This window comes from Mus musculus, chromosome 7, assembly GCF_000001635.26.
Source record: "Mus musculus strain C57BL/6J chromosome 7, GRCm38.p6 C57BL/6J".
Lineage (NCBI taxonomy): Eukaryota > Metazoa > Chordata > Mammalia > Rodentia > Muridae > Mus > Mus musculus.
This window is the reverse complement of record NC_000073.6, coordinates 107,091,447-107,104,567: the sequence shown is the minus strand read 5'-3', so window position 1 is coordinate 107,104,567 and position 13,121 is coordinate 107,091,447. Positions and strand designations below refer to the sequence as shown.

Genomic DNA, 13,121 nt, shown 5'->3' with positions numbered 1-13,121 from the left:
TGTGTTGTTTCTTTTACTACTCCCTTGTGGAACTGTTTCTGTTTAGTCTCTACATGTGGTAATTTGGCAGTGGTGACCTAAAAATTCTTTCCTGAGCATAAATCCACAGATTCTATTTTTTTGTTATTGTTTTTTAAATATCCTTTTGCTTAGTGTTGTTTAGGGAAGTATTAATGTTTGTGAAGTTTCTTGATTTCAAATCCAGTCTTTTCTGCCTTCAATGTATTTCAGCAGCCCTATTTGTTAGCCCAGAAACTTAGTATATCCGAGATATAAGAGACAATTTGCAAAACACATGAAACTGAAGAAGAATGAAGACCAAAGTGTGGACACTTTGCCCCTTCTTAGGATTGGAAACAATCACCCATGGAAGGAGTTACAGAGACAAGTTTGGGGCTGAGACAAAAGGATGGACTATCTAGAGACTGCCATATCCAGGGATCCATCCCATAATTAGCCTCCAAATGATGACACCATTGCATACACTAGCAAGCGCTTGCTGAAAGGACCCCGATATAGCTGTCTCTTGTGAGACTAGGCCTGGGCCTAGCAAAAACATAAGTAGATGCTCACAGTCAGCTATTGGATGGATCACAGGGCCCCCAATGGAGGAGCTAGAGAAAGTATCCAAGGAGCTAAAGAGATCTGCAACCCTGTAGGTGCAACAACATTATGAACTAACCAGTACCCCAGAGCTCTTGACTTTAGCTGCATACGTATCAAAAGATGGCCTAGTTGGCCATCACTGGAAAGAGAGGCACATTGGACACGCAAACTTTATATGCCCCAGTACAGGGGAATGCCAGGGCCAAAAAGTGGGAATGGGTGGGTAGGGGAGTGGGGGGAAGGGTATGGGAAACTTTTGGGATAGCATTGGAAATGTAAATGAGAAAAATACCTAATTAAAAAAAAGGAAAAAAGAAGAACTGTAATTAGAGATGACAAAAAAAAAAAAAAAAAGGAAACAGAAACAATTAATAAAGTAGCATTGTAATTTTACTTCAGTCTTCTAGGGTTCTCTCCATTTTTTTAAAAATATAGGCCCTTAGTGCTATGCACTCTTTAGAACTGCTTCATTGCATCATATAATTTTGTGTATGCTGTATATTTTTTTATTCAATTCTAGAAAGTCTTTAATTTCTTTCTTAATTTTTGTCTTGACCCATTTTTCTTTCAGTAGTGAGTTGTTCATTTTCCATGGGTTTGTAAGCCATCTGTTATTTCTGATATACAGCTTTAATCCATGGCTGTCAGATAAGATGTAAACATTGTATCTGTTGAGATGTGCTTTGTGTCTGTGTATGTGGTTAGTTTTGGAGAAAGTTCCATGAGCTGATGAGAAGAAGGTATATTCTTTCTGTGTTTGGGTGAAATGTTCTGAAATATGTGTTAGGTCCATTTTGTTTATAAGGTCAGTTAGCTCAGCATTTTTTTTTGACCTGGATGACCTGTTTATTGACAAGGGTGGGGTACTGATCTCTCTCACTGTGACTGTGTGAAGGTTAAAATGTGATCTAAACTGTAGTAGTGCTTCTTTTACAAACTAAGTGCCTTTTTTTTCTTTTACAAACTTAAATGCCTGTATTTAGTGACTAGATATTAAAAATTGCAATGTCATACTGTTGATCTACCTATAGGGTTGCAGACCCTTTTAGCTCCTTGGGTACTTTCTCTAGCTCTTCCATTAGGGACCCTGTGTTCCATCCAATAGCTGACTGTGAGCATCCACTTCTGTGTTTGCCAGGCCCCAGCATAGCCTCACAAGAGACAGCTATATCAGGGTCCTTTCAGCAAAATCTTGCTGGTCTCTAGCTGCATATGTATCAAAAGATGGCCTAGTTGGCCATCATTGGGAGGAGAGGCCCCTTGGTTTTACAAACTCTACATGCTTCAGTAAGGGGGAAAGCCAGGGCGAAGAAGTTGGAGTGGTTGGGTAGGGGAGTGAGGGGGAAGGGTCTAGGGGATTTTGGAATAGCATTTGAAATGTAAATGAAGAAAATACCTAATTAAAAAAATAAATAAAAAAGAAAATGTGTATATATATATATATATATAAAAGAATTGCAATGTCCTCTTGGTGGAATTTATGAATATATAATGTAATTCCATATTTTTATGATTACTTTTTTTTACTCAAAGACTACTTTGTCAGTTATTAAAATGACTACACTAGCTTGCATCTTAGGTGCATTTGTTTGAAATATATTTTTCCATCCTATTACTATAAGGTAAATGTATTCTCTTATGTTAAGGAGTGTTTCTTGGATGAAGTAAAAAGATAGGTCCTGTTTTTTAATCCATTCTGTTAGACTGTGTCTTTTTATTGGAGAATTGAGACCATTGTTACTGAGAGATATCAATAAGCACTGTTTCTTGATCCCGATTATTTGGAGGTGTGGTTAACCACTTCTGTGGTTAGCTTGTAGTTTTCCTTCTAGTGTCTTCTGCAGAGCTGGATAGATATTATTTAAATTTGTTTTTTCATCATGGAATATCTTATTTTCTTCATATATTTTATTGAAAGTTTTGCTTTTAGGGTCTCTATTACGAAGTCAGATGTTATTATAGTAGGTCTCTTTTTATGTTACATGCCCTTTTCCCCTTGAAGTTTTTGATATTTATTCTGTGTGCTTCTTGTACCTTGATAGGCATCTCCATTTTTAGGTTAGGGGAATTTTCTTCTATAATTTTGTTGAAAATACTTTTGTATTTTTGACTTGGGTTTATATTCCTTCCTCTATTCCTATTATTCATAGATTTGGTTTTTTCACATTGTGCCATATTTCATGGATGTTTTCAGGCAGGATTTTTTTTTCAGACTTAACATTTTCTTTAGCTGAAATCTTCATTTCTTCTGTTGAATCATCAATGTCTGAGATTCTCATTCATCTCTTGTATTCTGTTGGTAAGGCTTGCCTCTAGGTTTCCTGTTTGAGTTCCTAAAATTATCATTTATTGATTTCTCTTATTTTGGGTTGTCTTTATTGATCCTACTTTCACTCTCTGGTCTTGAACAGTTTTATTCATTTCCTTCTACTATTTGTGTTTTCATAGATTTTTTTTAAAAAGGGATTTACTTGTTTCCTCTTTTGGGACCGCTATCATGGGTATTTTAATGTCTCTGTCTTGTGTGTCAACTGTGTTGCAATTCTCAGAACCTACTGTGTAGGGTTACTGGGTTCTAGTGGAGAAATACTGTACTGGATGTTACTGACTGTGTTTTTATTCTATCATCATAGACTTCTGGGATTGGGAAGATTGTGTTTTTAGGTGCTAATATGTTCTTGTCTTTGTTGCGTGTGTGTTTTGTCCTTAGTTTCTGTTGCCCTCTCTGGTCTTAGGTGGGTATGGTGGCTGTGTGTTACCTGGTTGGGAATTCTGAGATACAGATAGCTTAATTCCTGAGATTAACCCATAAACCTTACCAGCCCAAGGACCAGGTAAATTATGGAATGCTGGGAGTTGTAGTTCTAAGGTTCTCCTGCCCAAGGACCAGATAACTTCCTGTGATACTGGGCAGAAAAAGGAAGAAAGTTAGGGGGAGAAGATCTGTATGAGCCACTGGAGAAAGGGGGAAGGAGGTTTGCACAAGATTCTACTACCAAAATAGGGATGAGACTTGGGGATTCTGTTTGGAGGAAAGGAGTAGGAGGTAAAGATCTGCAGTTAGTCTACTTGCTTTCCTGGCTGGAGTAGCTACCAGGGTTTCAGGAATTGCCTGCTGGAACCAGGTGTTGAGATACTGGGATGAGTTGGGAAAAGGTGATATACTGGAAATGAAGGTAGAGCAAAAGAGTGGCTGTGGAGGAGGTCTGCTGCACAACTGGCAATGAGACTGTGGGGATGTGTTAGAAAGAGAGGAAGAAGAGGTGAAGATCTAAAGTTAGTCTACCTGATTCTCTGCCCATATTGAATTTTTAATAGTGGTTACATGGAGTGAATTTTGCTATATTAATGCTACTTGTTAATGTATAATTTCTAAGTATTTGACAAGGTACATGTTATTATGTTCAAGTTCATTCCCTAATGTTCAACATTTCAAAAAAGATTTAGTGTATGGGCCTCTGTGCCTGTTTGCACAAGCTCACCTATGTGCCTATGTAAATTTTTATGTATGGCATATGTATAAAAGCTCACAGAGCTCAGAAGATGGTGTCAGATCCCTTGGAACTGGAATTACAGGAGTTGTAGGCTACATTGTAGGTTTTGAGAATGGAACCTGGGTCCTGTGCAAGAACAGCAAGCACTTTTGCCTGCTGAGCCATCTCTCTAGCCAACCAATTCTTAATTGGTCAAGATCTGACAGATAGAACTTTAGAACATGGTTCTTTAAGGCAGTGCATGTAAGGGCATTGTAACAGGGGCATTCCATTCAATATTTTCCAGATGTTTCCCAATCCTATTTTCTTCAGAGAATTTATCCTGTTGACAAGATTTAGACCAGGTCCCAAATGCAAAGATATACAGGAAGGCCATGCATTTAAAGAGTTCACAGGAATATTTTCCACAATTGGTGGCCATTCTTGATCACAGCGACCCTTCTTGGGCCACAGCTCCAACATTTTGATGCCTTTCACACAGTCCTAAATTTGTAGCCAGCTCAACCTTTTACTTTTGTGATTTGACTTTAGAGTACAATTCAATCCTCTGCTATAGAATAATTCACTACTAATGAACTGCATTATCTAAGCTTGTTATTAAGCCCAGAATTAATCACCAAGTACCATATTAAATAAGGGTTGGTTTGAACATTAGTACAGTTTAATCCATCTTGCACCCTTCTACACAAAATTGTTTTATATAATCAAAATAGAGCTAAAATTTAATAACCAATATGTGTATATTTTGTCTGTGAGTAACATTGGATTTGATATATCTGTTGTTAAATTTTATCCACTGTAGAGAGCATGTGTATGTGTATGTAATTGGCAGTTAGTATATATTCTACAATAATGTGTTTTCCAGCTGTTTTTTTTAATTAGAGGGCTCTTGTTATCATGGTGCTGAAAGACACTTTGTGCAGGAAACAGCTGGTTGCAATTCCTCATGGCAGAAAAAGGTAGCATAGATCATAAAATCAGTGAAGAGGAAAGACCTCTTCAGTAAATGCTATTTACCCTGTCATGGTCATTGAATCGTTAAGAATGTGTTTACACACATGTATGCTGCCAGTATGCCAAGACTGCTGCTTGTTGAAAGTTCAGAGTTGTATGTGTTTACAGAGAAGGATCCTGAAGAGAGGCTGCTCTGTTAATCAAATGTACAGTCTTGAAAGAACAAGTGAGTTCATACAATCACAATAAAAGCAGAAAAAAGTTGAGAAAACAAAATAACATTTGGGTTATCTATAGCAGGTCCCACAAATTCTCTACATATCCTTAGCTAGAGAGCCTGTGCACCCTTCCTACCAAGGACTGTTCAATCTACCAGTGGATAATTTTTGATTATCTGTGCAGAGCATATGATAATGTAATTTAAATGTGGAATATTCTTTCTATAGATGAGACCCATTTTAATTTTGGCAGCAGAGGCAGAGCTCTTTAACTGCCAACCATAATAAACCCTGGAGGTTCGAAGTATCTTTCATTGCTCCTCTTTCTCACTAGGATACAAATTGCATTAGGCAAGAACTTTGTTTTGTTCTAGACTTTGTATTCAGGGCCTAGAATGGTTCTAATGTGGTATTCAGAATCAAATTTCAGACACAAGTAAAGAATCAATTGGAAAATAAGGAGTGAAAGAGTGAAAAACATTTGTTTTATTAGTATAATTATTTTAACTAACTGATAAAAATGCCCTTGAAATACGTAGATAGTGTGCTTGGGCAAATCAAGGGAAGTAAAACAGATTCTAAATGAACTGGGTAAAGAATTTCAGGATTAAAATAAAAATATATGGCGAGCTGTAGGAAACTATCAACATTTAGTAGATCCTAGCTGAAGTACCGAGGAATATCTTAGAGAACCTAGTACCCCAGTCTCAGTCAGCCTGCAGTATTTCCTTCAGCATCCTTGTTCTTTCATCCTCAAATGGACCCTAGTGGAGAGTCCAAAGTTTCAGTAGGCGAATAGAGTCCCCTGGAAGAGTAGCCACTTGGAGAATTCATTGTTCTTTGTTTTGTCCTCACACCATGCTCTTGTCAATATGTCTAAATCATAGTTTCTGAGGGCCCAGAGTTCTGTGAATGATTCGCCTCAATGCAGCCTTCACCTCATTATTCCTTAAGCTGTAGATGATGGGGTTCAACATGGGAGTGACAACTGTGTAGGAGAGTGACAACATTTTCTTGTTCTCAGGGGAGGTGTTTGAGCGTGGCCGGAAGTATGTGAGGATGGCAGTGCTGTAGAAGAGGGAGACAACGAGGAGGTGGGAGGAGCAAGTGGAAAAGGCTTTGCGTTTCCCTTCAGCTGAAGGCATCCTAAAGATGGTAGAGAGGATGCGGACATAGGAACCCAGAATCAACAAGAAAGGAAAGAGGATGAATAGGACAGTGGCTGTTAGAGCCTCCAGTTCAAATAGGGATGTATCAGCACAGACTAGGGCTATGACAGGTGGGCTGTCACAGAAGAAGTGGTTCACCATGTTTGGGCCACAAAAAGGGAAACTGAAAATCCATGTGGTTTGCACAGTGGCTACTGGGAACCCGGAGAACCAAGAGGCAGCTGCTAGCTGGGCACAGGATCTTCGGCTCATGATTATTGGGTAGTGCAAGGGATCACAGATCGCCATGTAGCGGTCATATGCCATTGTGGCCAGGAGGCAGCACTCAGCAGCTCCAAAGAAAAAGAAGAAATACATCTGAGTAGCACAGCCAAGGAAGGAGATGGTTTTGTCCTGGAGTATCAGAGTACTCAACATCTTGGGCACAATGACCAAGTTGAAGCCTATTTCCAGGAAGGATAAGTTTCTGAGGAAGAAGTACATAGGACTTTGCAGAGCAGAGTCAGCTGTAGTAACCAGGATGATGAGGACATTGCCCATGAGTGTGACTAGGTAAATGATCAAAAACAGGAGAAATAGCAGAGCCTGTACTTCATAGGACAAGCTTGAGAAGCTCATGAGGATAAATTCCCTGACAGTTGTCCAGTTTCCCCAGGTCATTCTTTTGCATGATTTCATTGGGCATTCAAGATTCAGGAAGATGGAAAAAGTTTTCGCATGCTATGTAATAAGCTTACATTGTACTCTAAATAGGGAACTTCATGTGGTTCTATTTTCTACATTTGTTATGACTATTGGATATCAAGCATTCATTCTCTCCAAAATGCATGAAATAATTTTGACTATTGAGTTCACAGTTGTTTTGAAAACAATCCTGCTTTTACCCCTCCAATAAAACTGAGATGCCCTTTAACCCCAGCACTTGGGAGGCAGAAGCAGGCAGATTTCTGAGGCCAGCCTGGTCTACAAAGTGAGTTCCAGGACAGCCAGGGCTACACAGAGAAACCCTGTCTCAAAAAAATAAACCTGAGATGCATTATATGTATTTGTACATGTACAAACTTTTCTCTGTTCTGTGGAGAACACATGAAAACACAGCTCCACTTCCCTTCCTGCCCTAGCACACTTCAATAGTCAGTAGAGTTAAGAAAGACAGATAAAGTCTTTTTGAAGAGAGGGGTTGTGATGTACAATGGAAGATGATGGAGTTTGACTTGGTACATTTTATATAGCAAAGTGGCGAAAAGAAAAAAAAAGCAGATATGACAATTATATGGAAATGATTCCTGAGTAGTAGTCCTAAAACAGTTCCAATATCCAGACCCTTAATATCGAGAAAGATTTAACATTATCACAGGAGGCCTCATTTATATACTCATCAGGACTTACAACAGAGAGGTGAACATATATGCATCTCAGGGAGGAAGAACTCTCAAGGTTAGTGTACATGATCAAAGAAAACATAGTTGAGATGACATCAGATTCATGGGAGAATCCTGATGTGTTATGTGTTATCTCCTCTTGGTTAACTTGTGCTTGGCTCTTGAGGTATTTGATGGTCATACATTACATGTTAATAAAGTCCACCGCAAACATCCAGATGTCAGTATGAAGAAAGACTTTCCAAGAGAAAGAAATAGAAGATTTCGTTAATAACAAAGTTCAAAATTGAAAGCCCAGATTTTGATGATGAGAATCTTAGATAAAGGAACAAAATTAAAATGTGTAGCATGCTGTCTTGTGCATTATATATACTCAGTAAAAGTTATCCATTACCCTTGGTCTTTCAAACTTTATATGCCCCAGTACAGATGAATGCCAGGGCCAAGAAGTGGGAGAGGGTGGGTAGGGGAGCAGGGTGGGGGGGAGGGTACAGGGAACTTTCAGGATAGCATTTGAAATGTAAATAAAGAAAACATCTAATAAAAAAGTTAGCCATTATAATTATGACAGTTGAGGGCATCTTTGCTTTCTAAAATGCAAATCTATCCAACCTATTGCCCAAACTCTTTTTAGACCCTACTATTCAAATTTCTAAGACAAAATAATAATTATTCAATAAATACCAATTATGTTCTGTGTGGTAGTCATCAAAAGTCATAATTGATGATGAGTAATAATCTCTGCTCTCATAGAAATAGCTTTCTCCATAATTGGACATGTCACTAGCAAAATGTGCTGGTAGAATGTGTGCTGTGTGGATGGTGAGTATGAGCAATGCTGCACAATAAAGTTGTCAGGAAGCAAGGTCTTTGGGTGTAGAGAGTGTTAGAAATGCCTCCTTGAAAAGAAGAAACTCGAGTCCCATGCAGGTTGAAGAGTCCAGCATTGAAAGATCAGAAGGAAAGGGAAATACAAAATAGGGATACTTAATGTTTTTGCTGATTGATATTTATTTAAAAATCCTCAACCTTGGTTTCTCTAATGTGGGCCTCTGTGTCTATATCTATTTCTTGTGCCTTTTCTCAGGCCCTTTCCCTCTGTTTATCTGCCTTTTCCTATTCTGACATGTTAATATTTTGCTTTCTTATATTATATTATATTATATTATATTATATTATATTATATTCCTTGGAAGGGTAGTGGTGGTGGTGGTGGGTGGATCCAGATGGGAGAGAAAGTAAGGGAGATTTTTTTGGGGTAGAAGGAGAATAAATAGTAATTAGTATAAATCATGTGAGAAAAATATGATTTCAATAAGAAAAGAATAACAACAACAACAACAAACAAAAAACCTCTTTGGTTTTTGTTTACATAGTAACAGATCATTTATAGAGTACTAGTTATAGTTTTTTACAGTTATAAATCTTCAGTAAAGATTTATCAAATATTCTGGTAAAACATTGTTGAATAATTAAAAAATAATCTAGTGAAGTCTAGCCATGACCAGTGCCAGATTGAACTGTTGTAAGCACATTTTTCTAAGGACACATAGCTATACAACTCTAGTTAGATACTGGGAGATAAGCAAAAAGAAAAAAAAAATGAGTATCAGAAAGAATACTTAGAAAAGTTAAGGGTCTTCACACCCGACTAATGATAGCTCTCTGGCTTTCAAGAAGAGGTAGACTGCTCTTAAAGTACTTCCAGCAAATGACAATGCTTAAGTTAAATGAGGATTTGGATGGAATGAAAGACAAGGTCTTAGAGCTATCATTATACAGTTTTGCTTGTCTACTGTTTTCTGAAATGGCTGCTGGTGCATCTGCCTGAGTTCTCAGGGTCACAAGAGACCCCCTTCAATTTAGAGATTTTCACCTACCTCCTTCCCTGTGGTTGTAATTATGTATTTTCTGTCACTTGTTTTCATCCCTTGCCAACCTTCCACTTAATATTTTCCCATTTTGAGCTATTCTTTCTTCTCTTTTTCATTCATACCCTTCACTTCTCTTTTAAATTCTGTTTCCCCAGTATGCTGAGAAAGGACAACAGAGAAGTCACTTGGTAGATATTGAAAATGGCCTTCCTGTAGCTGAGGTTCTCTTTGTGAGGATATTATCAGTGCAGTAGAACTCAGTTTCCTTTAGGTATTGAACAGTGAATACAGAGCTTTCATTGGTTGTGGTTGTGATATAGACAGAATGCACTATACCAGGAAGTGAAAGTACTGGAGAAACTTAATTGAGGTTGGTGGCTTGGGCAGTGACATCTTTTTGTTCACAGTGTCTCCTTTCAGGACTAACACCTTGGAGATTCTGTGTTTTATTAAAAACAGAAGAACTAGGGAAATACTAAAGAGTACTCAACAAAATTGCCACATAAGTGATGACTTCAGTCCACATAAATTTATCTGCAAGGATTCTGTTGTCAGTGCAGATCAGAGTTCTGAAGATGAGATAACTTTTTTTTCAATTTTTATTAGATATTTTCTTCATTTACATTTCAAATGCTATCTGGAAAGTCCCCTATGCCCCCCCCCCCTGCTCTCCTACCCACCCACTCCCACTTCTTGGCCCTGGCATTCTCCTGGGGCATATAAAGTTTGCCAGACCAAGGGGCCTCTCTTCCCAATGATGGCCGACTAGGCCATCTTCTGCTACATATGCAGCTAGAGTCAAGAGCTACAGGGTACTGGTTAGTTCATTTTGTTGTTCCACCTATAGGCTTGCAGACCCCTTCAGCTCCTTGGATCCTTTCTCTAGCTCCTCCATTAGGGGCCCTGTGTTCCATTCAATAGATGACTGTGAGATTACTTTTTGAACCATCATAAAATTGGACACTGACATAACTGATGCTATTTTTTTCCTCGTATGTAAGACTAAAAGCCCTGCCTACCTGGCAGGGTGATGGTGAAGTGCCAACTGAGGTGATCTATATGCAAGCACACACTGAATATTTTAAAGCATATGTTACTATTGCTTCACACACTTCTCAGAATCCACATTTTGTCAAGTTCTATAAAGTTCCACATGCTTTGCTAAAGACTCTGATCTGTCTGACCATATCTTAGAAATTTGTCAAAGAAGGCATGTTTTTGGTGATGATCCATCCTATTTACAAAGCTTGTAAGTCTATGCCACCAACCCCTCATGCTTTACTCACCTCTTGTGAGTGACTTCTGTCAAAGTAAACTTTGGAGAAGCTTTCCTTTGTGAAAGTCACTATGGAGTAGTCTCAGGCTATTTGGTGATGAGTGATTCCATGAGAGCCCTAAATTTTGGCTTTGACTGTGCCAGTTATTCCAGATAAGCACTAGGTAGTTTTGAGTCAGTCATTCCAGAGTTACTCTGGGCTAGGCTTCTTTCCATCCCATTATCTAGTAGACTCTGGGTTGTGCCATTGTCAAGTTCTGAAAGACACTTTTGGGGCTGTGCCAGTCAGCTCAGGTAAATCTTGTACACTGGTTGGCCCAGTTCTTGTAAACAGGCTCTGAGCTGTGTAGTGCTCATCACTCCAGAGATACTCTGCACTGTGCCCACGTCTGTCACTCTGGAGGATTCCAACCTGGGTCTCAAGACTATTTCATTCCCTGCTGTTTATCATAGCTAAATGATTTCACTTAATGCTTCTTCCTCTTCAAAATGGCAGTTCTTAAAAATGTCTTTGAAGTATGTACTCAATTTTAAGTTTCTTATTGGAACATTAACTGTATCTGACTAGTTCATTATTGTTTCTTGGTTTCAAGCATGGTGCCTGCAACCAACAATAATGTAAAAATAGTTATGGCTACCCCATTCTCTCTGTCATTTTCCCTCTCATCCATTTCCTGGTTTTATTTTAGCATTTGCAAGAGTACCAATCATAACACACGTCCTCATAACAAAAGAAAAAGTTCATAAGGTCCACTTGGAATGTCACTTATCAGATGCTTATCACATAACTGGTGCTAGGTATTTAATAGTAAATGGTCACCATTTAATGAGATTTAGAGTTTAGAAGGGAAAGCAAACAGAAAGGAATCTTATAAATTAAGAAATTACAATTACAATAAATGTGTAGTCAGGAGAAAAATGATAGAGCAACAAAAGTAGTATTGGCTTTCTTCTTTTTCCTAGACATAAAATATGAGCATGAGGGAATGATGGGCAAATTTATTAGTCCTTGTGAGTCAGCTGAATATGTATGTGGATGGGCAAGAAAGATACCTTTAAGAAGTCAAGAGTCTGTGTCTTGTCTTGGTCATATTCACAAGGGCACTGTATCTAAGTGAGAGAGGAGGAAAAAGAACTGTTACTCCCAAATGTAGGGGTTGTTTGGTTCTGAATCCACTGAGGAAATAAACATGTCATGAAAAGTATTGTTCAAGTAAGGAAAATACTTCTTTTTATGTGTTAGGATGTATTATTGCTGTTGAGAAATCCTATCACTGGAAGATAAGTTTGAATATACTTAGTTTAAATACATCATGATAGTATCCATAAAAAACTCACAGAGGTGGATAGGCATTGAATTTGGAGAGGTTATCTCACTGAGCTCTACTGTATTCAAAGTTTCAGTGATTGTTATTTTTAAAGGTGTTTTGTTTTGTGTTTTGGTTAAAGGGTTTGCATTTTTCCCCTAAACTTGAAACCATAGGTGATAGAGATTCCTGAGGGGATGGTTGTAGAGATGATAACTGATACACTTCCCCTTCAATCCTCTTAGGCCAATCTTTATTCTGGAGAAATCTACACAATCATATGATGAAATATGATCATATCCATCCCTATTTCTCTAACTTTCTTTTTTTTTTAGTATACAAATTATCCTTTATTTTGGATAGTTGGATGAATTTCTACAGAAGAAAATAACTTATAACCACTTTTACTACCTCAAAGACATTGACATTTCTATCCCTACAGCCTTTTTCTTTTTTTTTCCATTTTTAATTAGGTATTTAGCTCATTTACATTTCCAATGCTATACCAAAAGTCCCCCATACCCACCCACCCCAACTCCCCCACCCACCCACTCCCCCTTTTTGGCCCTGGCGTTCCCCTGTACTGGGGCATATAAAGTTTGCGTGTCCAATGGGACTCTCTTTCCAGTGATGGCCGACTAGGCCATCTTTTGATACATATGCAGCTAGAGTCAAGAGCTCTGGGGTACTGGTTAGTTCATTTTGTTGTTCCACCTATAGGGTTGCAGATCCCTTTAGCTCCTTGGGTACTTTCTCTAGTTCCTCCATTGGGAGCCCTGTGATCCATCCATTAGCTGACTGTGAGATTCCAATTATGTGTTTGCTAGGCCCCGGCATAGTC

At 38.4% G+C, this 13,121-nt stretch overlaps 1 protein-coding gene across 1 annotated transcript; it reads right to left on the bottom strand.

Moving 5' to 3' along the window:
* Nucleotides 1-6,153: 6,153 nt before the first annotated feature.
* On the bottom strand, nt 6,154-7,101 carry Olfr17 (olfactory receptor 17). Its single transcript, NM_020598.2, has one exon. It carries the CDS (start codon nt 7,099-7,101, stop codon nt 6,154-6,156), a length of 948 nt encoding a protein of 315 aa, NP_065623.2.
* Between the last annotated feature and the right edge of the window lie 6,020 nt (nt 7,102-13,121).

Coding starts and splice junctions, on each gene's coding strand:
- Olfr17 (NM_020598.2), bottom strand. CDS start 7,101: ATGACCTGGGGAAACTGGACAACTGTCAGGGAATTTATCCTCATGAGC.